Source organism: Megalops cyprinoides, chromosome 13 (assembly GCF_013368585.1).
Source record: "Megalops cyprinoides isolate fMegCyp1 chromosome 13, fMegCyp1.pri, whole genome shotgun sequence".
In the NCBI taxonomy this organism is placed as follows: domain Eukaryota; kingdom Metazoa; phylum Chordata; class Actinopteri; order Elopiformes; family Megalopidae; genus Megalops; species Megalops cyprinoides.
In genome coordinates this window covers 26609774-26636990 of record NC_050595.1, presented here as the reverse complement: position 1 = coordinate 26636990, position 27217 = coordinate 26609774, and the positions used below count along the sequence as shown (strand labels likewise).

At 48.0% G+C, this 27217-nt stretch overlaps 2 protein-coding genes across 3 annotated transcripts in view; one reads left to right on the top strand and one right to left on the bottom strand.

The window, feature by feature from the left end:
* myo1ea (myosin IEa) overlaps positions 1 to 22330 on the top strand; it is a 52972-nt gene extending 30642 nt beyond the window's left edge. Inside the window, exons 8-29 of one of the 2 annotated variants that reach the window (XM_036543519.1) lie at positions 344 to 478; positions 932 to 1064; positions 2650 to 2846; positions 3437 to 3517; positions 4999 to 5085; positions 5330 to 5416; positions 6262 to 6429; positions 6847 to 6932; positions 8421 to 8502; positions 9163 to 9269; positions 9973 to 10071; positions 11104 to 11248; positions 13129 to 13243; positions 14330 to 14499; positions 14933 to 15078; positions 16920 to 17066; positions 17324 to 17481; positions 18215 to 18304; positions 18569 to 18779; positions 19310 to 19345; positions 20488 to 20657; positions 21122 to 22330. In XM_036543519.1, the coding sequence (XP_036399412.1) occupies positions 344 to 478; positions 932 to 1064; positions 2650 to 2846; positions 3437 to 3517; positions 4999 to 5085; positions 5330 to 5416; positions 6262 to 6429; positions 6847 to 6932; positions 8421 to 8502; positions 9163 to 9269; positions 9973 to 10071; positions 11104 to 11248; positions 13129 to 13243; positions 14330 to 14499; positions 14933 to 15078; positions 16920 to 17066; positions 17324 to 17481; positions 18215 to 18304; positions 18569 to 18779; positions 19310 to 19345; positions 20488 to 20657; positions 21122 to 21198 (2727 nt within the window). In that variant the 3' untranslated portion in view covers positions 21199 to 22330. The remainder of the gene's footprint in view (positions 1 to 343; positions 479 to 931; positions 1065 to 2649; positions 2847 to 3436; positions 3518 to 4998; positions 5086 to 5329; positions 5417 to 6261; positions 6430 to 6846; positions 6933 to 8420; positions 8503 to 9162; positions 9270 to 9972; positions 10072 to 11103; positions 11249 to 13128; positions 13244 to 14329; positions 14500 to 14932; positions 15079 to 16919; positions 17067 to 17323; positions 17482 to 18214; positions 18305 to 18568; positions 18780 to 19309; positions 19346 to 20487; positions 20658 to 21121) is intronic. The other variant, XM_036543521.1, reaches the window with a different exon arrangement.
* A 1679-nt stretch (positions 22331 to 24009) lies between these two features.
* On the bottom strand, positions 24010 to 26763 carry ccnb2 (cyclin B2). The gene is made up of 8 exons (XM_036544018.1): positions 26740 to 26763; positions 26091 to 26201; positions 25682 to 25975; positions 25382 to 25540; positions 25054 to 25290; positions 24735 to 24875; positions 24259 to 24369; positions 24010 to 24147 (listed from the first exon to the last, which is right to left on the bottom strand). Exons 1-8 carry the CDS (start codon positions 26761 to 26763, stop codon positions 24040 to 24042), a joined length of 1185 nt encoding a protein of 394 aa, XP_036399911.1. The 3' UTR covers positions 24010 to 24039.
* Between the last annotated feature and the right edge of the window lie 454 nt (positions 26764 to 27217).

Sequence of the window (27217 nt, the reverse complement as noted above, 5' to 3'; positions counted from 1 at the left end):
AAGTGTACCACTTGAGCTGTCTAGGAGGAAGCAGATAAGGTTGCAATTTCCCATAATGCAGTTCCCGAAATGCATTTTGAGAATTAATACAGAACACACATCCCTGTTAAGAGAATTAATACAGAACACACATCCCTGTTAAGAGAATGACGTAACTGAACGGAGATTGCTTTTAGGGTACCAGAGAAATTAAAGGGCTTATGTCTGGTAAGTGGCCTTCCTGCACCATGTTCCACTGAAAGCAATCTGAAATTGCAGTTTGAACACCATTATGGGAAGCCGAGTCTAAAATTACTGGCACAATAGTGTTCCCGTAATGATCTGCTTTCTTGCTTGTTTGCAGTTAATAGAAGGAGCCAGCGGAGACCAAAAGAGTAGTCTGGGAATCACGAATTTAGATTACTACAATTACCTCAATCAGTCCGGATCCTACAAAGTGGACGATATCAACGACAAGAGCGACTTCCAGGAGACAATGGTGAGTATCACTAGCACAGCTTGCTTGCTGGGCTTTAGCCTGGGGCTCCTCTTGTACTTAATGAGCGGAAAAATCTAAAACAAGGACAGAACAGTAAATAGCCTGTGATGTATTTTTACTAAAGGACTTCCCCTCGACTAGAGACTCTGTGGATGCAGAGGACTTTGACTGTGTCACTTCTGAGTCAAAGTTGTAACAATACTTCTCTATAGTCCTCTGTAGCTCTTTCTCTATTTTCTCTCTCCCTCTCTCTCTCTCTCTCTCTCTCGGTCTGTTTCTCTCCCATTCACTGGCTTCATCTACCCAGTCTGTTCAAACGCTGAAGTCTGTTTCTGTTTACCAGTGTATTTATGTGGTTGTGTTGCTGGTTTTAGTATCAAAGTGGTTTTTGCAGTCTGTAGACCCAGAGCTGAATGTGGCCTCTCTCTCTCCCCCTCCCCTCCCCCTTTCTAGCACGCCATGAACGTGATTGGTATCAAGCCAGAGGACCGCACCCTGGTCCTGCAAATCGTGGCGGGGGTGCTGCACCTGGGCAACATCAACTTCAAGGAGGCGGGGAACTACGCCGCGGTCGAGAGCGAGGAATGTGGGTACCCGCACACCGCTGGGCACGGTCTCTCACACACACGCACAGCCTGTACATGCCGTGTTGTTACCCACCTCAAGTCACTGTCCAACAGTGGTTATTCTAGCTATTATCATTTACCACAAGTGTATAACTGGATCTAAATGAGAGCTGAAGAAGCTCTCAGTAAAAGGACAATGGTTTGACAGTTAAACTCAGGGAAAGGTTTGGGTTGGTCCACCCACGCTAACTATATGGCTTTCCCCAGGGTGTGAGACAAATGTTTGGTGAACCCACCCAAACGCTCTCCCTGGTCTGTTTTATTTTAGGTAACTGTTTTAGGTGCCCTTTAAGAGCGGCGTTTCTTTGGGCTTTTTTATGGTTTCTCCAAACTGCCTTTGCGGTGTCCTGAGTTGCCCTTCTGAGGCAGGAGGGAGCACGTTCTTTTTGGCCTGCCGGCCTTTTTTTCCGAGCTTTCATTGTGTTAATCCAGGGCTCCGGCCAAACGTCTGGCCATGCTGAATTACCAGAGAAAATAAAACACAATTTCGGAGTCTGGGCGTATTACATCACAGAACTGAAATTACGCCGAGAAATTTAGTATTTCCTGTCCTGCGCTCCCCCCCTTCCCCCTCTGTCTCTGTCTCTGCCCCCCAACCCCACCCAGTCCTGAATGACGAATTTGAGCACCCCTTGTTGCCAGGATACAAAGCCACTGTCTGTTCCTTGCAGATGCATCTCTGGCCTGTGGTAATGGCCGTGCTTCCTCTTCCCCTGTCTCACAGACCCCCTCTGGCACCTAGTGTGCTGCAGATATCTACATTTTAGTACCCACACATCCACACACACAGCCATCAGCCACACACTTCAAAATGCTTATATTCTGTGCTGTTGATACCAATCATCTAAAATGAGTGATAGTGCTCTGCTGAGGTGTGAATTCATTATATAGTATTGAACTATATTAATGACATTTATATATCATTAATATGTGTCATTAGTAGACCATCAATGTGTATAATGGTGTATCTTATTGTACTGTGTTCCTGTGATATAATTAGATAGTTCCCCTGCATTAGTCTGAGCTCTCATTTGGTCGTATGGTCTAACTCCCTTTGGGTTAGAGACGTGTTGCCATTCTTTTCCAACATCAAACCGGGCCGCTGTGGGCGCGGCAGTCTGCTGCACACCATTGAGTCGGACTAATGTGGGCTCCCACACCCCTTTGTCCCAAATGAGCGTCACTGGAGCGGGCTGATGCATTCTCAGACATTTCCAGAATGTTTCCTTCACAGGAAAGTGACTCACGCTAATGAGGCAGGGAGGGAGTCCCGAGGGGCGGGGTGAAGAGTGGGTTACCGCCAGTAGCTCGTGCCCGCCTTTTTTTGGGAGATTACAAATGAGCACCTGGTGAACCTGGTGTTTTCTAAGTTTTAAAATGAGTCATGATTTGACGGCCAGCTCTGTGGTATGAGTGGAGGTAAATAGTGGGAGTTAAGTAGCCCTTGGCCACTCTTGGTTCTGTTAAATCCAAACCGGGAGGAAGGCGCCCGTTCCTGTGCGCTCTCAGTGAGTTAGTCCTAACCATGTCCCCTCCGCCCCGCAGTCCTGGCTTTCCCCGCCTTCCTGCTGGGCATCGACCAGAAGAGGCTGAAGGACAAGCTCACCAGCCGCAAGATGGATAGCAAGTGGGGCGGCAAGTCCGAGTCCATCGACGTCACCCTGAACGTGGAGCAGGCCTGCTACACCCGCGACGCCCTCTCCAAGGCCCTCCACGCCCGCGTCTTCGATTATCTGGTGGAGGTAAACCCCCCCCCCCCGCGCCCTAAAAGCCTAAGAGGACGTTCCTCCTCTGATGATGTGTTGTGAGCGGTAGACCCGCTGAGCTCTGGGCAGGCACGTGTTCCTGTCCGCGTGGGCCTCCTCCATCTGCAGAGGCCCCGTCCGGACACCGCCGCCTCTCACCCCGTAGCGGCCAAGGAAAGCTGGAAGGGAACAGAGCCTCCCCTTTTTGTAACGGAGCAGGGGCCGGGAGGCGTAAGAGCGGCCCTGCTGGCCCGACGGAAGCTGAGCGCGCGCTGCAGCTTGCGTCCAGAGCCCGCTGAAGCGCTCCTCTGTCTCCCGCCCTGGCCCGCAGTGTTAATATGCAAGCTGCGAGCCAGCAGCAGCTGTCAGAGTTCGAGTCAGACAGAGCAAACTGTGTTTACAAGGGGATCATCTCATTAAATGTGGGTTACAGCTCCCAAAAGAGGCGTTTTTTTTTTCCAACAGCATACGTCATTTATACGCTCACAGTTTTTTATATATATATATTTAGGAATAGTCTTTAGACTGTGTAGGCTAACCTATTTTTTTTCTTAAGTTTTATCATTTGTTTTTTTTTTTCTTAACAGTCCATCAACAAAGCCATGGTGAAGGAACATCAAGAATTAAATATAGGGGTGCTGGATATTTATGGATTTGAAATTTTTCAGGTAAGTACATTTTATCCACAAGAACTGTTTCTTACTGACATTGACCGGTGGATAAAGAAAATTAAATACCCATAAAACATCCACTGATTATGTATTATAAGTCAAACTGTTCTAAGGTCATAAGGTAATAAATGCATTTTGTCACCTGACCAATATGAGGTCATACTAATACATTATCTGCCCTGTGGACACTGCTGTGGGACCTCTGTTGAACGGGAGCTTTTAAACTGCTTAAGACCAAAGGCTCAAACCGATTTTTTTACTCTTGAGATTAATGCCCATCTCTCGATTCAGACAGATAAGTCTTGATGAACTCCTAATCTGATTACCTAAAATTTGTTTATTAGACAGAATTAGGGTCTTAACCAATGGACATGCTGACATCTTAGTAAACTCCTTGCTGCATTTAATTGGACTTCATTAAAGCAAAAAGATGCTACTGTGTGCTTAATGTGCCTCTTACATAGTGGAATGCATTGTATTATTTAATCTAAGACTCAGTGCTGCATTATCAGAATTCCTATGATGATAGTCATATTTTTATGAAAAAAAAAAATGCATCAGTAGTTCAAAGTTGTTTTTAATGAAAAAATGCTCTCTATAGGATATATTAGTTGCACCACCAACTGAACTGTTGACAAGTGTTTCATAAAGATTTCTGTAGGCCCCTGATGACTTATATTGTTATAGCATTAAAACAATCTCAATGTTGTGTATGTTTTTGTGTAGTGTAACATTTTCTGTACAATTTCCATTATTGAGGGCGAACAAGTTTGGTCATGCAAAGGCACCATTGTCTGTCCACTGACCCACCCAGTGCAGAGCACGTTAGGGCACAATACAAATATTAAACATAACCGTTAATGAAATAAACATGTCTAAATATGCTTGAGTCCTGATTATGGAGGGAAATTGCAGGTTTCCTCAGATAAAAATGCAGTTAGCGCACCAAGTGCAGGTCCTGAGTTCAAGCAATATGCTGTGAGCAACGATTTCCCCTAGCAATGCCATGCTGACTCGCAGATAACCTCTCTTTATAAACAAGGCTGACAAAGGATATTCACATTGTTCCAGGGCAGCCTTGCAGGCAGGCCCTGCAAGTATCCTGTACACTCCATGCTTGACTTCTGTGGTTTCTGAGTCATTGTTTAACACAGCTATACCGTTACTGATCTGCACACTCCTTAATGGGCACGCTACACAAGGACAAGCTTTTTTCCCCCCATTTGTAGAGCAGGATTTTTATGTGATTGTTTGACAATACAGCCAAGAATTTCAAGGCTCAAGCAAACGAGACCACACTTAAGACTCTACTGAAGCTTTTGCTTTGGTGCCTTCAGATCATTCAACACTTATTTATTATATTTAAGTGTTTTCATTGTTAAAATCTTTCTCTCTGTATAGTGTTACGCTGCTTGTGTTTTTGGGTATGCTGGCCTTTCAGGTTCTCAGATTGATCCCTGGTGTTCCTTTCCCTGCAGAAAAATGGCTTTGAACAGTTCTGCATCAACTTTGTGAACGAAAAACTCCAGCAGATTTTCATTGAACTGACACTGAAAGCTGAACAGGTAAAAGATGCTAGTTTCTTTCATGATTTCCTTCTCTCACTTGCTTCTCTTATGCTTGAAATTAGAAATTAGAAATTTGACATTTTATATTATCTAAGTATAAAAAGCATCAGGATGAAACTGAGAGTGTTCCTTTGGGTTCAGGCTCCATCCTCATCAACTGTGCTGTCTATTCATGCAGTGCTCGAGCTACTGTCTGACCATTCTTACCCTCCCCTCCCCCCTCCCTAACCCCACCCCCCAGGAAGAGTATGTACAAGAAGGAATCAAATGGTCCCCCATCGAATACTTCAACAACAAGATAGTCTGTGATCTCATTGAGAGCAAAGTGGTAAGTCGAGTTTTGCACGGTCAGCCCCCACACAAAGCCCTTCCCATGACGGTCAGCATAACATCTGCACACATGTGCTGACACACTTCTCCATCCAGTTAATTCACCGAGATCAAAGCCGTAATCCGTGAAATTCCCATTGAGAGCTGGCTTTTAACAAAATGACGGATGTGACAATGGGCCCGCTTCTCTCGCGCTCCCCCGTCCCAAGTGTATAACCCCTGTGATGCTATTTGCCTGTGAAAAATTAACACGCCGTTTTGGCAAGAGGAAAGACTCTGACTGACCGTAGTCCATAACAAATGATCCAGAAACAGCCGGCTGAGGAAGCTGGTTCTGTCATTGAGACCTGTTGTAGGACCGTCTATGAGGCAGCTGCGGCTTATGACATAATCAATTAGTGCGTGGGGTGCAGCGGCCCACAGAGGCAGGAGCATGGGGATAACTCTATTAAAGGCTGGAAATTCAGAGGTCAGCGCCAGTGCTTCCATGTGTAATCTGTTGTTTGTAATGCTGGCAGCTGTTTATACACCAAACACTGACTCAAGATAATTTGATTATGAGACAAACTGCTTCATCGTTTATCCCAGAATAAATGCACGTGGTATGTTTTTAATCAAGTGTCATCTGAGAGAATCAAGATTGTACAGTAGTCAGAAAAATCACAACGTTGTTTAGCGTAACCCCTGGAAGGTACACTTCATGGTGAAGTTTACACTGCAAAACATCATACAATGCAGAGTGTTTCTACATCGTTGCCATACCTGTGTGGTTCAGGCCTGATGCAGCGCTTGGTGGCGCTTGAGAGCTCTATTCAGTATGTGAGTATATATATTTTTTCCCAGAATCCTCCGGGCATTATGAGTATCCTGGACGACGTGTGCGCCACCATGCACGCGGTGGGCGAGGGCGCAGACCAGACCATGCTGCAGAAACTGCGGGTGCAGATCAACTCCCACGAGCACTTCAACAGCTGGAACCAGGGCTTCATCATTCACCACTACGCTGGCAAGGTGCGGCGGGAATCCGTTCAGTCAAAAGGGACGTTAATTAACGCTTGAAAATCCCAGAACCATTTTGCATCGGGTTTCCAAGTTTATAAAGAAATGAATCATTAACGATCTTCTGCTGACGTCAGTTGCTGACACATCATGAAGATGGATATCAGTATGAATCACTGAAAGAACTGGCGCAGCTGGGATCTGGGACTGGCTCAGTTTTATGTTTGTGATTAAGGGGTACATGTGATCATCCTCAGAACTACCACCATGTTAGGTACAGGCTTTCATTCCCAGATCAATGCTCACAGTGTTGGAACTCTTGGTGTCAGTTCAGCGAGCCACCTGGCCCTTGTAACCAAATACCTTACCTGTGTCACGTGGTCGTCACAGTCGCCACTCACGCCTGAGAATCTCTCTCTCCCCCCGCAGGTGTCCTATGACGCGGAAGGATTCTGTGAGCGCAACCGGGACGTCCTGTTCACAGACCTCATCGAGCTGATGCAAAGCAGTGAAATGTAGGTAACGCACCACAGTTCTGTCAAAGAGGCGTTAGGGTGGGTTCCTGTACTCACAGGGGGTGAACTAGTTTGGGTGTTTGCACTGCAAATGGAACGAAAAACATCCTCAGAAAAATATGTAAACCACAGTCCTAACAGGAACAGCTGTAACTGGAACAGGGTGTCTCTCCCCCCCCCCACCCTCCCCTCCTCCCGGCAGGACAGCACATTGGGCCTGGTTTTGTTAGGCTTCCTCAGATCTGGTGCAGTTCTTCTCCCCCTGGGGACCAACGCCGCGGAGCACGCCACTCGTCTTGTTCATTCTTCGGCCTTTATTGAGCCGAGGCGGCCATCTGTGCAAACGGCCCCCTGTCCCTTCGGTCTGATTGTGCGCGGCCTTTGTGGAGCCTGCTGGGGGGTCCGCTGTCAGGCACACACGCACACACGCCGGCAGATGAAGCGGGCAGGAGCGCAGTCCTCAGTCTTCAGAGGTGACCCCCACCAGCAGGTCGGCGCTCCTCTTTGTCAAGTTCAGCCCCGCAATCTGCGCAGAGGAATAAAAAGCTTTCTTATTGTTAGCTGCTCGTTGTCTGCCAGCTGCCGGTTAGTCTGCACACATGCGTGGCAGGCTGGTGCACCACCCCCTGTCCTAGCATTCTTGTCGAGAGTCTCTAAGGCATTCATGTGGAAAATTGGGGGCTTTTGTGAAAATTCATGTTTCTAATGAAAGTACATCATCATTTGCAGCGTGCTGTGAAATTGTTGGGAAGCTTTGCATTGCTTAAGACTTGTTTTTTTTTGGTTATTTGTGTGCACATACACAAACCTTCTTTTAGTTAGTTTCATGCTGCATTTGCTCAACATGTCAAAAATGCAAGATAGATATTTTTCAGGCTTCTCTATAAACCATACCATACCATACCCCATAAAGGTATGGTTTATGCTGTGTTTAAGAGAGACTAACTAACCCGTGAGACTAACTCATCTGAAATAGAGAGCAATCTGCTCAGCCTATTGATCAAACCACAGTGTTCCCAGAGTGTTCCGGGAATATTTGCAAGTATGTGCTACATTCAAGACATCGTGAATTCATCTTCCGTCTAGACTTATGGAAATGAACGGAAAAAATTCCTAAAAGAAATAGAGAAAAGAATGAATATAAGCATACAATTTAATTTGCTGGTATAACGTTTCATCCCCACAGAAAACCTTTTGTGTTCCAGAGGCTCCTCTTTAAGCATGCGAAAGCCGTAGTTTGGCTCCGCGGCGGTTGCAAAACCGCAGCTATCTCAGCTCTAGCCCTGACTCCAGGACTCTGTAACAGCAAGAGCCGGGGAGCTGCATTATGGATTCCAAAGGCCTCAGTTTGCCTGGGAAAACTGGCCAGGGGTGGGGTGGGGGTGAACATGTACAACTGTGGTATTTTTCATTTCGGGATCCTCCAGCTCGGCAAACACAACACCCCTGTTAACCTTCTCCGCCTTTGTTCGGTTTCCCTTCCCAAAGAGCCTTCATCCGGGCCCTGTTCCCAGAGAACCTCAACGCGGAGAAGAAAGGCAGACCCACCACTGCGGGCAGCAAAATCAAGGTGCCATAGACCCCTTCCCTCTTATCAGACCCCCTCCTTGTATGTGTGGGTAAATGTCAGCCGGCCCCGCCTGGGCTGACCTTTGCCAGGTGCAGCTCCTGTGGGCAGAGGGATGAAAAGCTCTTTGACTCCGGTGTTGTTTCAGCGTCGCCTGCAGCGTGACTCAAGGTGTCGGCACCAGGGTGTCACTCTCTCGAGCGTGATCAGCGTCTGGGTGCAAGACTGGAGTTTGCCTCCACGATTCTGTGCTGTTCGCACGTCATCGGGGAAGAATTTCAAGGCTCCAGATCTTCTTTTTGAAATGCCCTGTGTCATAAGATTCTTAAAAAGTTATAACATTATTTTAATAGTTTAATATTTTATTCAATTTATTCATGTATTTTTTAAAGTGAAAGGACATTCTTTGGTGATATCATTATCCAAAAACAATAATAAATAATTGATGCGAAGTACCAACAGATAAAATGGGTAATTCCTCTGTCACAGTACTAGAGCATCTTCCTTTCTGAGTTCATATACTGGTATCAGGCTAGTCTCAGACCAAACATTGATCAACAGCCTTTGACATAAACCTCGACATTGGAAATATTGTTGATTACGCAGAATTCACTATTTCATAATTTAGCAAACCTGACTGTCCTTTTCTCCTCTTCCTCTCAGAAACAAGCCAATGACCTGGTGGGCACCCTGATGAAGTGCACCCCGCACTATATCCGCTGCATCAAGCCCAACGAGACCAAGAAGCCCAAGGACTGGGAGGAGGGACGGTGAGGCGCGGGGGCTGCCGGGCTCTCTCTGCGGTCGGTCTGATGGCCTCGCTGCCGCGGCTCTGCCACAGATGCGGTGTGCTGGCTGGCTGTGAAATCTTCATCTCGAAATAATGAAGGTTCTCAGGAAGGTAGTTGAGGGAGGCTAGAATCAGGCGCAGAGACTTTGTTTTGGGACTCAGTCACTCTTTTTATTTCCTTTTTTCTTTTCTTCCGCTGAAAGAGTTGTGGGTCCTCTGGACTTCCTGTCATGTGTGGCTGTGAGCCTGGCTCAGGACAGGTGGCTTGAGTGAGAGCCAGGGGTTTTTACGATGCGCTGTACACTCAGATAAATCAACACGGGTTGGTTTAACATCTGCAGAAAAGGTTGACGGTTTGGATATTTTATCAAGAATATTACCTGGAAAATCCCCTCTTTTCTGTGTAATTCTCTTTTCTGTGTAATTCTTTTCTGTAATTAGGCTGCATTTCACTTTTAGGATTTGAGTTTGAATGAATTTATTTCCATGAGGAATTGTTAACATGAGGTGGAGGCACTGAAATGGATGGGTACTGAAGCTGAATCTCTGTGGATCTGGTTGCATTGGATGCATAGAATATCAGTCTGATCTGTGATGGCACTGAAGTGATGTGAGGAACAGGGCCTTGTGCTTCCTCTCCCTGCACCCGCACCTCATCCTCCCCGTCTCTCCTTTCTTTGCAGCGTGAAGCACCAAGTGGAGTACCTGGGTCTTAAGGAGAACATTCGTGTCCGGCGTGCTGGCTACGCCTACAGGAGAGTGTTCAGGAAGTTCCTCAACAGGTGAGAACTGAACGGAAATCCCTCCTCCCCCTGTCTCAATGCCTCTCTCGTTCTTTCTCTCACCCCCTCAGCACTCCCTCTTTCTCTCTTTCTTCTCCCTCTGTCTGTGTACTCCTTCCCCTTCTCTCTCTGGGTACAGACAGGGTCTTCATTTTGAAGGAAGTCCTCACTCCGATGTTTGTATTGGCACGGCTCAGAGAACAGGCTGTGTACCAGGCCCTGTGAAAAGGGGCACCAGAGAAGTACAGATAGAGGGGGACTAAGTTTAGGGACAGGGGGTGGGCGCTGCGAGGCCCCCACCTCTCTGGTTCCCTTGAAAAGGAAAGACAGATGTGGTCCCACCCTGGCTGGCCTGGCCTGACTCCGCCTGGCGCACGCTCCCTCCCCAGGCACTGTCTCTGGCAGTCTCTCTCTAAGGCTGCCTCCTTAATCTCCGCTAAGGCTACCAGAGAAGAAGCCCACACACAGACACAGAGGAGTATTCACCCTCACTCAGATACTACTCACCACACACTGCACGCACACACACACACGCACACACACACCACACACACCACACACACCACACACACCCACACACACCCACACACACACACACACACACACACACACACACCACACACACACCACACACACACCACACACACACACACACACACACACACACACACACGCACACACAGTATACATATAAACACACACACAGAGGCACAGGAAGAAGGGCATTTACCCTAACTCAGGAAAAGTAATTCTTGCAGTCAGATACAGCACATCTCACACACACACGGGCACACACACGGGCACACACACACACACACACACAACTAGTCTCAATATCACAGCCTCGTTTGTCAAAAAGTAACTGGCAAGCATATAATTGCCTGTGCAGTTGCGACCATGAATGTGGTTTTTATTTTCAAACTGAATGTGATCTGTAGGGAAATTAAGACTGATTTGTCTCTGTCTCCCCCTTCCTCTCTCCATCTCTCTCGCTCTCTCTCCCTCTCTCTTCATCCTCCCGTCCCTCCTCAGGTACGCCATCCTGACGAAGGAGTCGTGGCCGACGTGGCGCGGGGACGAGAAACAGGGCGTCCTGCACCTCCTGCGCTCCGTCAACATGGACCAGGACCAGTTCCAGCTGGGCCGGACCAAGGTCTTCATCAAAGCCCCCGAGTCGGTAAGGCCCCTCAGGCATTAACACTGCCCACCTCCTCCCATGGCCTCATTCATGCTGTGTCATACATCAGCGCTGGCAGCGGCGGCGAGGTTGCCATGGACGCGCTGTTTAATAATACCTCAGTCTCTGTCACCGTCGTTATCAGTGGAAAGGACTGGAGTGTGGGGCACAAAACGAGAACACGGGGGGGGGGGGGGTTAATAATGCTTACATCACTGGGCGCTAAACCAACAGCGAACTGCGCCGCTCAGCAGAGCCGCTGTGAAAGGGCGGCAGTGTGGCGAGGAGGGCGGCGCGGGGGCCCGGGAGGCGCTCCTCCGTTTCCCACAGTGGCTGCAGTTTTCTCACCGCTCCTGAAAGCTCAGCTTGTGGCGAGGCGCGTGACCTCACTTATTGACATTTCCACACGCACCTGAATCAGCCTTTGTGGCCCGGCTGCAGCGGGCGGGGGGGGGAGCCGAATATGCGGCCGTGGCGTCGGCTCAGCGAGCCCCGCCCCTCATTCTCAGGCCCCGCCCTCCGGGGGGGGGGCTCACGCCACAGGGCCCATGTATTAAATGTGGGAGGAACCGGCGAGGAGCTGCCATGCTTCTAAAAACAAAGCTCCCGCCCTGATAAGGCATTGACACTGAGTAATTACTTTGTGACTTTCAGGATTTTTTTTTTTCTTTTGTGCGCAGTTATATAACACACCCCATTTCCAGCTCCTCCTCTGAGGCAGAGGGTTCCCTCCCTGTTAATGGTGCAGTTATAAATGCGTGCATTTTGTGCTTTTCAGGGGTGGCACAGGCACTGGGTCCATTAACTCGGTTAGGAGGTGTTGCAGGGTGTGTTATCTGGCAGGGGCCGGTCAGGCTCAGGCCCTCTCTCCTCACCGGCTGGTGAAGCTGCGTCCAGGCTGCCGCGACTCTGTGCCAGCTGTCGAGCGGGAGCGGGCAGGATGTTTAGTCTCGGACGGAGAGCGGTGATCTGGCTGTGATGACGGCACAGGAAATGGCGGGGCAGTGGGGAAATGGGTCCTCACGGGGCGGACCCAGGACACCGGCCTCGGGACATTCAGAAGAGGGCGGTGGGGGGGCTGAATTTGGGCTCGACCTGTTTGCAGACAGAGCCTCTCAAAGCAAATGTTGGGCCTGTGTCTGATGTCTTTCAGTGGCCTTTTTATTAACAGGGGAAGCTTTCATAAGAAGTGACATTTCACTCCTCTGCATGAATCTTTTTTTTTTTTTTTTTTATTACTCCACACCCTTTACATATTTAACTGCAATCTTCTGCTATGGGACGGGATGCTGTGATATTTCTCAGGGCACAACAAAAAAAGCACGTATCTGTGTCCTATTCTTCCTCCACTGGACTCAGGGTGAATGGAGTAAACAGTGTACAGACTAGTAAGATTCAGACAGCAGTAGAGTGAGTCTGATGTAATGGATGGTTTCATTGTGCAGGGCAGTGGGTTCTGCTTCATGCTTCCCGTTACTCCTGGGGTAGAGAACACCCATTCACGAACGCCGTGGCGGTTTCACAGGAAGCTTTGTTCTAAGCGGCTCATTTAGAAGAAGAAAAACATGACATTCAAACTTGAAAGCATGAAAAACATGACGTGAATCAAATTCCATATGTGGACTTGAGTTAAATAAAGGTTTTCAGTACACTGAGAGGCACATAGTTCTGCGGTATGGGAGGAAGCGTTGTATCAGTGTTCTGTCTGAACATACTCATTTATATTCTGAACATACTGTCTGTGCGTTCAGACCAGGCGTGCACATATGTGGTGGTTCTAGGAGTGGCGTTGTATCGGGGTGCGTTCGTTAATGTCAGTGTGTTGGAGCGTGGTGGGCGTGCCGTGTGTCAGGGTGTGAATTGTGTCCCGCCCCCTGCAGCTCTTCCTGCTGGAGGAGACCAGGGAGCGCAAGTTTGACGGCTACGCCAGGGCCATACAGAAAGCCTGGCGCAAGTACGTGGCCCGCAAGAAGTACGTCCAGATGAGGGAGGAAGGTACGTTACACCAGCTGTTTACCGTGCCCAATTAACACAGCACAATATGCGCACACATGCTACAGATACATAATATACACGCATGTGTGGCCACACACACACACACACACACAGACAGACAAAGACACAAGCTCATACCTTACATATACATACAAACAATACACTATATACATACCATACTCACACACATACACTACCTATACACAATACACACAGACTCTCACTACACACACACACACACACTGTCACTACATTCACACTATACACAAACTATACAGACATATACTGTACATATACACTATACACACACACACACACATTCGCATATACACACATTACATACACACTGTACACATACAGACACACACACACACACACTTACTGTCCATCTTCATGTTATGGCTGCGCTTCCTGTCAGTTAAACCCAAAGTAATAAATCATTGTAAATGATTGCATTGCACACTGATCATACCGATACAGACAAAAAGGGAAGTGAAAGCCACAGATATCAGAACACGCCACTGTGGGGTTTTTTTTATATGAAATGTGTTGTGGCAACAGTTACCTTCCCTTTATGTTCCGGCGAGTTCCTCTTCAGCAGCAACGACACCTGTCAGATCTGCTGGAGACGGAATTACGCAGAACATTACTCAATGGCAGGGTGTTTTATTTCCTAATCTATTGTTCAGTCAAACAGTGAACAGGAGTTTCAATAACCACAAAGCAGATATAGATGAGTGCAGCCTATCTGTGTGAGATTCCTCAGGTTCCTGCTGTCTCTCGTCCAGTACACCTACCTGTTCCGTGTAGACGGTCTCTGCGCCTGTCTTGTTCAGTTTTTGGGGGATATTGTCACACACCTATACTCTCTCATATCCTCCTCCTTCACTCACTGTCCCATATACGAACTCTGCATCTGTCCCGTTAGGTTTTTGGATCACACAATTGTACTCTTTCGTATCCTTTTCCTTCATTGTCCCGTATACAGGCCACTACATCTCTCTTGTTGATTTTTGGGGCATATGGTCACACGGTTGTTCTCTCTCCTCTCCTCCCCCTTCGCCGCCCCCCCCCCCCCCCCCCCAGCCTCCGACCTGCTGCTGAACCGGAAGGAGCGCCGGCGGCACAGCCTGAACAGGAACTTCGTGGGGGACTACCTGGGCATGGACGACCGGCCCGAGCTGCGCCAGTTCCTGGGCAAGAGGGAGAAGATCGACTTCGCTGACAAAGTCACCAAATATGACCGCCGCTTCAAGGTGCCCCCCTTTGCCCTCTGTGTCTTGGGTTTCCGTGACCCCACAGCTCCTTTCTGGCATGAAAATATGTTGCACTCAAGCATATCACCATATCCTGGCATAAGAAATGCACTGTAATAATATACTCTCCCCTGGAAGAGGTGTGAGTTTGCAAAAAATGATGTTCATGTATCACAGACGTCCAGTTCACTTTAGCATGTAATGTTTCATGCAAGTGCTTGTATAAGCTCTCCTTTGGTTGACAGTGGTCAAAGTAAAGGACAGTTTTGTAAAGGAATACATATCGTTCTCCCTGAATTGTGCTTTGTGTTCATACTGAGACACTTGGAGAGGTTCCTGCTTGGTTAGTGTCCCACTGCAATTAGAGAGGGAAACTAATTTCCCTCACCACCTCACTAAACCTTCTCTTTCTCCGTCTTTTCTGTTTGTCCAGAGCATAAAGCGAGACCTGATCCTGACCCCGAAGTGCGTCTACCTGATCGGGAGGGAGAAGGTGAAGCAGGGGCCGGAGCGAGGTCAGGTGACCGAGGTGCTGAAGCGCAGGATCGAGGTGGAGAAGATCCTGGCCGTGTCCCTCAGGTGAGGCTCCCGGGCTCAGCTGCAGGTGGCACGCACCTGGACGACAGAAATGTTCACTCACGCTCCGGCTCAACATCTGGTTCATTAGTTCTTTATGCTTCATTCTGGTATTATAGTGGAAATGCAGTGCTGGAGTCATTCCTGCCCCACTATGAGACAGCAGTGGTATTCTGGTATTTCACTCTAGAGTGAAAATCAAAGTCAAATCTTGCCAGCAGTAAGACTGCATGTAAATAACACAATATGGAGAAGGTTTGTGCTTTTTATTAAACGTGTTAAAAGTTTTTAACTGCATATATGTCAGGTTACGCTAAAGCCAAAGCTTGGAAGGAGTGAACGGTAAAGTTACTATTCTGTTCTACTGTTTGCTGTGAAGCATGGCTTAAGTTTCAGGGCAATAGAAACTGAAATGTTAATACATCTGGATAAACTGGGTCTGGCTTTTGCCCGTCACCTTTGGTGCACAGCCTTCCTGTTGGACAAACGAGAGGTGGGCCCTCCTTCCGGGGGAACGGTCCTGACCGAATCTGGGCGCCCGTCCCGCCAGGCCCAGGCCAGCGGTACCCTCCCGCTCAGCTGCGGCCTTCATCTCGGCGAACAGTAATGAGAAACACACAGGCCTCGGCTCAGTGCAGGGGCGCGCAGGGCGACTTCAAAGGGGCCCGCTCCAGGTTTAGGTCCCTCGTCAGTCTGCTTTCCCTTTCAACGCCACACGTGATATCGCAGACATCTGCAACAGATTGCCGCTCTCGCTCATATATGTCAGCTCCTCTATGTAAAAGTCAAACAGTTTATATATAGCTCAAGAGGGTGGCCCAAGGCAATGAAATTTAACCCTTTATTAAATTTTTAAACCATTTTCCCCGCTCTTAGTCATGGAAAGACGCTGTAACGTTTTTGCTGCTGTTTTTCCTTTCATCTCTCTTCCTGCGAAATAGTGTCAGGGTTCGGCCTCATCCCTCAATGAAGCAGTGATTCAGTTAACAGGACAAGATGATAACCTGATTTCCATATTTTAACATTAGCCAAGTATGCTCTTTGTAGCATCCTTACGAGGAGAGGAATGCTGACGTGTCATTGGGTGTCAGGAACGGGGAAGGCCGCTCGAGCGCCCCTGGGGCGGGACAGCAGTCGAGGGGGCGAGCGTGTTGCACGCGTGTGTTTCTCTCACCCTCACTGTGAGCGCACAGGATGGGGGGGGGGTTGTGGGTAATGTAAAGCAGGTGGTGCCCGTAGGGAAAGCAGGCATTGTAAAACTCTCATTAAAAACGGCTTAAGTTTATTTAGGCTCCAGCGCGGTGCCATTTGCGTTGCCGCCTCGGTCCCCCTGGTAAGCCCCACCGCTTCCTTTGTGCCGTTCAAATGGAAGGGCGTGACTCATGCCAGTGGGGCACAGCGCTGAGCTTGGGGTTTGACAGCCTGGGAACTCGTTAAGCGCTCCTGCAGAGCCCCTGAGCTCAACACGGTCTGACCGCCGGCCCGGAAACAGCGAGACGAGGAAGGCACGTTTAGCTCGCTTAATTCACGGTCGCTTTGCTTTGAACAACACTGCGAGGCCTCTTTTTTTTCCAGAAGGCTGAGTCCATTTGCATTGCATTTACATAAGCTCGTCTACATTTTCATCACCGTGCTGTGCACCTGGGTCTGCCCCACATGACCGCAGGTAGCTCTATTCTGCCTGCTTGGCTCAAGTGGAACACGTTTTCAAATGTCAGGCCGACTGGGGAGGGGAGGGACCAATCGCGTGACTCTTTATTCCACAGGGAGTTGTTTACTCCTCCCTCACTCTCTCCTCCCGCAGGAAGGGCGTGCTGATCCCCCTCTGTCTCTCTGTCCCGCAGTACCATGCAGGACGACTTCCTGATCCTGCACGAGCAGGAGTACGACAGCCTGCTGGAGTGCACCTTCAAGACCGAGTTCATCAGTCTCCTGGCCCGCCGGTTCGAGGAGAAGACACAGAGGAAGCTACCTCTCAAGTTTGGCACAACGTCAGTAAATCACGCTCCTTGCAACGGTTCACCCTGCACATGTGTGCTGTGTTAGACCTTAACTAGCGAGCATAGCTTACATGCTTACATGTTATTGAAGCAATACATGTTTGGTGCCTCAGGCAAGCGTACAAGAAATGCCCACATGTTACACAAGCTTATTTCCTTAACCTGTTTAACACGCTTCCACCTCAGTTTGCTGTGTATTTATTCCTCCGCTCTCCCTCTGTCTGTTTCTGGCTCCTCCATCCGTTCAGGCTTGATCTGAAGCTGAAGAAGGAGAGCTGGGGTCCCTGGAGCGCCGGCGGCTCCCGGCAGGTGCAGTTTGTCCCCGGCCAGGGTGACGAGGCCATACTGCGCCCCTCCAGCAAGACGCTGCAGGTCAGCATCGGCCCCGGCCTGCCGAAGAACACGCGTAAGTCAAGCAGCCGTCACCCCGAATGTTGAGGTCTCTTGCCCGCTCTCTGTAGAGTCCTATGTCCTGTTCTCGCCTTGTAGAGTCCCTGCCTCTGATTCCTCTCCTTGTAGTGTCCCTGCCTCTGATTCTTCTTCTTGTAGAGTCCCTGCCTGTGATTCTTCTCCTTGTAGAGTCCCTGCCTCTGATTCTTCTCCTTGTAGAGTCCCTGCCTGTGATTCTTCTCCTTGTAGAGTCCCTGCCTGTGATTCTTCTCCTTGTAGAGTCCCTGCCTGTGATTCTTCTCCTTGTAGAGTCCTTGCCTCTGATTCTTCTCCTTGTAGAGTCCCTGCCTGTGATTCTTCTCCTTGTAGAGTCCCTGCCTCTGATTCTTCTCCTTGTAGAGTCCCTGCCTGTGATTCTTCTCCTTGTAGAGTCCCTGCCTCTGACCTTCTTGTAGTGTCCCTGCCTCTGATCGTCTCTGTCTAGCATTCCTTCCTCTTGTCCTTATTCTTTTTCTGATGAATTTCTGTTACTCACATCTCTGTAAGAGTCTCTGTTTTTGTGGAGGAAATTCATTTGTTATTTATTTAGGCAACCGATGCACCAGCTATAAACGCATGTAGAGCTGCTCGCCAGAGGAGGAAGTGCTTCTCGAGAATTTCGGCCACTTCTGTTTTTTGGGGAATGAGGAGACTGTTTGTGGGAAGCTGCTTTAAAGCTGTTAACTCTCACTCTTCTCTCCATCTTCTAGGCCCCACCAAAAAGAATGTTGCTCAGACCCGCTCAAGCCAGTCCAGAACCCACCAGCACTACCCATCCAGGGCCGCCCCCGGACCTCCAGGTGACTAAAAAAATCACCAAATCTTCTTTTACGTGGGGTTTTGATAGATGTCTTCTGGGGTCAGGTGACATTACCTCCTGCAGTGAAACACTTGCGAGTATTATAGCACAGGACTCTGTGTAATACCTCAGTTTTATCAACTTAAGGTTTAGTTTTTAATTTTGATACATTGAGAGAGAGATGTTAGAGAAGGGGAACTTACTTTCAGAGCACTTTGATCAGTGGTTTTAATTGGACCTCTTTGATTGTTGCACTCTGGAGCAGTTGCCCACCAGAACGGGGGGCTGAAAAACACCAATCACACTGCCAACCAGAGGAACGCATCACAGCAGCATGCCAATCAGAGGCCGCCGTCGGGCAGCGCGAACCGCCCCTTCCTGCCTCCGGCGCTCAGCGCCAGCCAGCCCAAGGACAGGGGCAGCAGGCCGCAGCCCAACCTGGACTGCCTCAAGGTCCCAGACCAGGGCGCTGCTGGGTGAGTGCAGGACGCTCACCGCGTCACACGTTAATGACAGGGACGTCACTTTAACACACACACGCACATATACACATAGCAAGTCAGCAATAACCTTACTCTACACACACACAGACATGTGCACACACACACATGCCTCAGCAGAGAAACAGTAAGCTCCCAGACATGCGATGTCATTCATATAGGGGGGGAGACACACACACACACACATATACACGCACGCACACAAAGACATGCATCTGGTTCATATCACTATATTTGCAACAGTGTACATGTACAGATCCGTCCATTCCGTTGTCTGGAGAAACTGCTCAACACTAAATAGTTTCTCCAGACAGCAGAGCACCTCCCTTGGGCCGGTGTTTCTGAAATGAGGCCGATTTACCAGAGGATATCTGCGCAAATCGCTGTGTTTGCCTGTGGAGGACAGTTACCTCACGTTATATAAAAAAAGCCCTCTAGATAAACGTCACTGTGGTCACAGGCTGTGTGCTAACCAGTGAGTGTAATCGGGTTGTGTTCCCTTATAGTAACGGAAGCGGACCCCCCACTTCAAACGGAGGAATGTGAGTCTCTCTGAGTGTGACTGCCGTGTTGGGTGGTGGTTTTAGACCCTAGCCGTGGTGCAGCTCGCTGGCATGTCTACGCTCTCTCTCTTTCGCTCCCTCTTCCTCTACGGTAGCAGCTCTTGATTTCTCTCTCTCGTTCTGCTTGTCTAACAGGTCACTGAAGAGTCGGCAGAATGGTTTTTGCCTGGCCTCTAATTAGGGAGGAAAACACAGGCCTCATAAAGAAATGGGGGGAAAAAATCATGCCCAGTTTAGCCCTGCCGGTCTCTTGAGACAATGAAAATGGCATTGTTAAGTGTTCTTGCGAGTTCAAGCTTCCATATAAGGCTCCAAGCAAGAACTGCCCTACCCACATGTGAAAACCTTATCACAAGTTAGACCTCCTGCCATGTCAACCTTTTTTTGGAGTGTCAGAGCGTCAGATTGCCTCCAAAATGCTGGGCTGTCGGCTGTTAGAATTGTTTCACTGTTCTGCTCCTGTAAACAATCCCCTGTCGTATTTGGTGGCAAAATGCATATCCCAATTGGAAATGTAAAATTGGCAATTCTTGTGGTGATTTCTTTGGTTTGGGTGTTTGCTTCTTGGTGGTTACTGTGTTGGAGATTCCGTGTGTAGTTTTTACCCCGCCCGCAATAGTAAACTTGTGTGCGATTCTCTGTAGTCTAACGAATGTTACTTCCAGGGTATTTTAAACTCCTTTTAAAAACTCAAATTGCCTTCATTTTTAAAAAGTCACAGTTCTATTCACAGCTCATTGTGGTTAAGGATTTCTTGGGGTGCAGCGCCATCTGGTGGATGGTGTCATAACTAACGCCATCTTCAGATGAGATCTGGAATTGCTTCGAACACATCCATTGAAAAAGAAAACATGCAAAGCAAATCACTGTAATTTAAGTGGCGCTGGTGATGGGATATGAATTGCCGAGGCAGTTCACATCTATCTACCACAGACCAGCGCCACAGCTTTCACTGTTTTTTCAGTCTTTCTGAGTAGTGCAACCATCACAACGCTGTCCTAACCCCTAACCCCGGTGTTGTAGCTGCTCAGTAGACCAGCAGCCCAGACTAATGATAGAGGAGGGGCTCTGTGTGGTGAAGGCGGAGTGAGTGACCTGCTGTCTCCCTCTCCTCCCCTCAGAGCTCACAGACAGTCGGTCAGCAGGCCCACACCTGGAGGAGGCCGGCCCAAGCCCACCCCCAAGCCAAAGCCGCAGGTCCCCCAGTGCAAGGCCCTGTACGCCTACGACGCGCAGGACACCGATGAGCTCAGCTTCAACGCAGACGACATCATCGACATCATCAAGGAAGGTAAGCGAGCTGCAGGGCTTGAAATGTCACCGGTCAGCCAGGTAGACAGCTAGGTAGAGGGCTAGGGTGGTAATATAGCATAGTGGAAAAGGAGCAGGGCTCATAACTAAGAGGTTGCTGGTTTGGTTCCCTGAGACACTGCTGCTGTACCCGTTAGCAAGGTACTTAATCCCCAATTACCTCAGTAGATATCCAGCTGTATAAATGGATATCGTGCAAAATTTTAACCTGTGTAAGTCACTCTGGACAAGAGGTCTGATAAATGACAATAATGTAATGTAATGTTGATGGCCATCTTAGGGCCTCTGCCTCTGACCTCCCGGATACACCTGCTCCACAACACTGATAACAGACCCTAATACCACAACATCCAAACCCCAGATAACTGCGGGGTGAAAGCCACTCTCAGCTGTTTGTCTGCCTGCGAGAGAAAAAGGCTGACCGTCTGTGTCTCTCTCTGGCAGACGCCTCAGGTTGGTGGACCGGGAGATTGCGGGGGAAACAGGGCCTATTCCCCAACAACTACGTGAGCAAGATCTAGACCCGCTGCTGCTCGGCAACCACCTGGAGAAACGCATGTGCCACAACTGAGCCTCCCGAGGGAGGTAGCGGAGAGCAGCCAATCAGAGGGAGAGCGTTCCTCCATGCCCACACAGCACATGGGTCCACGGTGCTACTTCCCGCTGTGCCAGACCTAACCGGAAGAGAGCCAGGCATGTTATGCGAGGACCCAAAGGAGACCAGAGACTGTTCTCCAGGGCTGATGATAGCTACACAATCCCTGTGAGCACTGAACAAAACTATTTATTGTATTTATAGCTTACTTTATTGTTTTTTTTTATTCTTGTTTTGTTTCTTTTCACCTTAGAAATATTTTAAAGGTGAGTTGGTTTATTTGAAGAGATGAGGTATGCATCACATGTGGAACCAGGAGGTTTTTTTTTTGTTTTTTTTTTTTGTTTGCCACTGTATATCTTTGTTTTTGAAGACAGTTCTTTTAAATTCTGGAAGGTAGTTTCTTTTGTAGACTTGCAAATTTTCTGATATCTTAAGATTAACTGGTAGTTTTTATATTATTCCAACCTAGCCTATTTTCAGTGGGAATATTTGCTGCTAAGACAGATTTTACAAATAGTATTGACTCCAGAAGTTGACAATTCATTAACATCACACCCTGTGAAAAGGTATATTTATTTTAGTCCACCTCTGAGCTGTTATGTACATTGATCATTTTACCCCGGTGATTATGAGGACATTGGGTGTAGATTTAGGAGACGGTGATTCATATCTGCACATAGTGATGGGAGTGGAAAGTTTGTGTTGTTTTCAGCTGCTCCGTGAACTGGTGGAACCTTGAATTTTGGAAGCGGCGGAGGAACAGTGAATGTTGGAAAGAAAAAGTGTCGCTACTAACACAACAGTATAACCTGCATCCTAAGGCAACTGTTCTGCTCTCAGCAGGTTTCACTCTGTGATCAAACAAAGGACGCTGAAGCTGAGGGCTGGGCTGAGTTTTGTCAGTGGTTCATGAGCACTTTATCAGCAGGGTCCGGAAGAGCTGCAGCGGCCGCTCCTGTCGAGACGCGCTGCTCCAGGATCTTAGCGAAGGACGTACTTGGCAAACGAAGGGAAATGTGGATAAACCAATGCATTTTTTTCCAAATGTTAAATAGGTGTTTGTTTAAATTAAATTTCAGGGGGCATTTAAAAAAAAAACTTTGTGGACCGTTTTGTCAAGACGGGAACAAACTAATTTTATAGTGCATTTTCCTTCTGCAGACTCGATTTGACGATTTTCTGCTAGTGTTATTTTGGGATTTTATTTGTCCACTTTTTGTGAAGCGTGCTCAGAGCTCAGAGAGGCATTGAAGACTTTCTGGAGTGGTTAAGTCTGCCCTACTGGAGCAATCCTCAGCACTTCTCTTAGGAGGAATTGCCCCTCCTAGTCTGCCGCTGATATGACCAAAGGGGTTTTTAACAGAGTTGTTTTCTATGGTAACCATGATGAATTTGTTTTGCATTTTTTTCCTTATTCTCATGCCCTCCTTGCTGGTTCTTCCTCAGCCTGCAGTTTTCCTTTGAGCAGACTGACATTGTAAACTGCCAGGGCTGGTTCTTTGTTGAAGGGCATTTGTTCATACCTGCAGTAGTGCGGACGTTCAATCCAGCCCAAATTCCATCAAGGCATACCTTCATATAGAATTATAATAAAGCCTTGCATTATTAAGGAGGGCCATAGCCTGTTGGTGTGGGGAAAGCACCATTGTGCAATGTCGAAAGTGGCAGATCTATGTAGTTGTCAATCTTTTTTTTTTAATAAAGCATGTACTGTTACTTTTTTACTCTGCTTTTTTGTGTATTGATTTTAGTGTAGAGCTGGGATTTGAACAGAAACTCATGTTAGAGCAAGAAGCATGCAGTGATGTGCTTTCCTGCAGCAGTCAAAGGTAGTTGATTGTCAATATGGACTATGAACTAAGTATGTCAGTTCCCCATTTCAGCCATAATCTACAGTAGCTCTTGTCCAACTGATAATTATGCATGTTCAGGCAATAATCAACCAGAGATGGGTAACACTGTGGAAGTAGCAACCATTACCCATCACTGTACATGGGATTCACTTTCAACACATGCAACTGGATTTGTCTAAAATGAGCAGACAGTGGAAGATTTTTGTACGCCAACTAGAAAGGTTGTCAGAACTGGGAACGAGTATGACCAAAATGCTCACACAGCCATGTTCCATTACAGTGCAATCAAGCCTTGCTCATGAGTTAAGTACTGCTGAAGACATTCAGAAAGCTCAAACCCACTAAGGTCTGATTTAGAATAAGTGCCCTTTTTGAATATGGCTGGTCCATATTGTCTTAGTTGCCCATTATTTTCATGTACTGTAATTCATTTCTCTAGAGATTGTATAGGAATGTACTCCGATTTAGGATTGTTGAAATTAGGCCTGGTACTTAGACACTAGCCTCTGTGGTGCATCACCCTTTATTACAATGGTGACAAATAAAACTATTCAACAGATGCAGAGTGGTTTCTTTGGCATTTAATGAACATTTAATGACATTTACAAGCAAACTGGTATAAAGTTTATAAAGGAACAGAAATGTACCTGGCTTTAACACTTGAGAACAAAGAAAATGAACACTTAAATGAGCAACATTTAAGGCAACAAACTTGCATTAAGCCACAAACCGACATTTGCAGAACTGAAGGCAGTTTTAAAAATCATGTTTATTTCTACAAACAGTTCACAAGAATATTTACAAAAGGCCAGACGTCAGGCCGTCTCCCACGGATGATTGAAACCTTAAAATGGTCTAAAAAAATAAAGTGCAGGGGCTGAAGAGTCCGTGACTCGGCTGGACACTGAGCCTCAGTGAGGGAGCAGGGGAGCAGCCATGTCCCTGATGAGTGCCCCCGTCAGCTGGGGGAGTGCACTGATCCTCATGAGCTTGCTGCTCATGTACTTGTTCTTAATGGCCTGTGAAACAGAGACATTGCAGCTGAGCAGAGATCAGTATTTCCAAAGACCAGGCACCTGTATTGGGTGCATTGCGAGGTAAAGACGAAGCAATTGGCGGGCGTCACTTACGACATGTTTGGTGAGCCCCTCGTTGACCCGGACTACATTTTTGGCAATGTGCTGCATGATGGGCTTGAGGTGGTCTTCGCCATAGGTAGTGTAATGCTGTTGTGTTGCAGACTGAGGAAAAGAAACATTTGTTAACAGGACAAACCCCAGAATTCCAGTCATCTTAGGACAGTTGAGATCAAGCCATATAGCAGATGCTTATCCAGAATGGCTTAGACATGTTACCCATTTATACAGCTGGAAATTTACTGAGACAATTGTGGGCCAAGTAACTTGCCCAAGGGTTCAACAGCAGTGCCCCAGTGGAGAATCGAGCCAACAACCTTTTGGTTACAAGTCCTGCTCCTGACCAGTATGCTACATTGCCACCAATTCAGCTTGAAGCACAGCACAGCAAGGGCTAATGCGATCTTTCATGTCACCCCACACACACTCCACCTTCTAGGCAGGTAACCCCTGAAATAAAGGCATCATACCCATTTCTGTCCAACTAGAACCTCCTGGGAAAGGCACAGGGCAGCAGCAGCAATTTCAGAGGGGTGGTAGTGCAGCATGTTGTAGTCCATCAGGGTCAGCTCCATGAAGTATTTGGCCAGTGTGTGTTTCTCTGCATTAGCCTGTGTAGAAAGCACCAGGTCAACCCTAGCATCTGGGAGCATCCAGTAAGTCTCCCTCCCCCCACCCCACCAAACAACTGCAAATGCAACAATGGCAGCTGCTGCATTTCTCCAGGCAGTTCAAGTCCAAAACAAACCACTTTACAAAACAAGGTGCAAACAAAGTCAAGTCATTTACATCGCCAGCTTTGGAGGCCCTCCTAAGGAAGTGCAGCGGGAGGGGGCGCCCCAGCTGGAAGTTCAGCTCCCGCAGAATCATCATCTCCATCTCGCGGATTTGGGCCTTGGTGAAGGCGTTGTCGGTGATGTAGACGAAGTCTCCCACCTCGGGGGCATACATTTCCTCGTATTTGGAGGCGATGAGCATCGCGGTGACGCCGACCAGCTGCAGCTTCCGCCGGCTCACTGGCTGCACCTGGAGGGAGAAGATGTGCCTTCAGAACACAGGGTTCCGGAGCACAGCCCACGACAAGGGGCGAATGAGCGACATCAAGAGCAGGCCTTGCCTGGAGGAAGCGATCCAAGATGGCGACGGCCATGTACAGGGTTTCCTGCAGCAGCTGAAACCTGGAGTGCACCTGGATCAGCCAGTCCACCAGAAGTTCACGCATGCGCTCGTTGATCTCGTAACCCTCCATGTACCTGGGGCGAACAGACTGCTGGACCTGTGGGGAGATGGTGGCGCACATCTTCAGTTTCCGCAGTTTTGCTAAAGAAACCTTAGCTTTACTACGCTCTCGTCAGCTGGCAATCCGCTCCCCATTCAGAATGCCACAACTAGGTAGCGTGCCAGCATGCAAGCATACCTCGAGTTGCCGAAGGTACACGTAGATGTCTTTCACGTATTCGTAGCACAGCTGGGGCAGGTCCGCGTCGCCTTCATCGATGTCTTCCACAGCCACAAGGGTCTCAGAAAACGCTTGGCACAGCTCCTCCTCTCCCATGGACACGTCGGAGCAGACGGACACTCGGGCATCTTGCGGACGGACGACGATCTCTGGTACGACCGGAGCGCACTGGGGCTGTGCTTCCGCCGGCAGTGTCTGCTGCGAGGCTGGCTTAGAACGCTTCGCGGCCTGAGTCTTCACTGCAGCCGTTTTCTATCCGGTAGGAAAATAGCAATTCAATAAGCATAGCCAGCCAGGTAATTTGAAAGGGATGAGCTGGGTGGCTGGAACTGGTCAGCTATAGCTGCCAATTTAAAAGATACCATACCTTGGCTTGTCCTGTCTTGTTGTGCAAGTTGGAGATTTCACCAAGCACAGGCCTCCTCGTCCCGGCCGCCCTGGCCTTGCCCATCGGAGCTGCGTTTTCTGCATCTCTGTTCTGCGCACGGAGAACATTACACGTTTTTTTATGTCGCAAGAAAGTCAGCTGTTAGAGGGAGCACCAACTGGCCATCTGCTGCAAGACTCAACTAAGGCCGAGGCGCTAGCTAGGTAAACCTTGAGATGCAAAATGCAAAACCATAGTTGACTGGCTAGCAGGCCAAATAGGAGATCCATCTCAAGATGGGTTTATGAAATATTCAGTCCTGAAAGCAATTTTATCTTAATACAGGTACCTGGATGGATAACCTTATCAAAATGGCAGTGACACACTATGTGAATTGTACCCTCAATGTAATATGAAAGATGTGCCTGTTTAACGAAACAAAACATGCAAAGTAAATAAACGATAGCGCAACATTAGCCAAGTTAATATAGAACCAACTAAGCGAACTCCAATAGCCTGCAAGTCGACGACCACATTTTTCTCTTACAAACCAAAACTGGCGGTCTTGAGGCTAATAAATGTGCTTTAAACAGGAGCAGATAGCCAGCTAGTAAGCTAGATCTTACAGCTAGTTACTTTAGATACTTACAAATCCACGAACTGCCAGAGACATCGTTGGGGGAAAAAAAAATACTCTTTAGTAAAACAACTTCCGTAAATCTTTAAAAACCACTGGCATGCAGCGCCACAAATTCGTCCTCAAGCTGATCGCAATGCTTCGCAGAGTGAATGATAACAACCGGATCACCATTCAAATACCGCTCCGGCAGTTCTCATTGGATACCGCTTCATACGATGCACTGCTTTCATTGGTTGCCAGAAGAATCTCTAACGCGTTCTTTTGTTACCATATGCTAAAGATTTGCAATATTATAACTGCATTATAGCACTTTAACATGATGGATTCGAAATGGTGTGTCATCTATAGGATATGCCTGAAGTTTTAATGTATTTTTCTACTTTAAAAAACGTGAGCTAAACAAATATACTGGCTAAACACAGCCATTCGTTCTCGCGAGTGAGGTCCTGCGAGGTGACCTCACTAGGCATTCTGGGAAAAGAAGTTT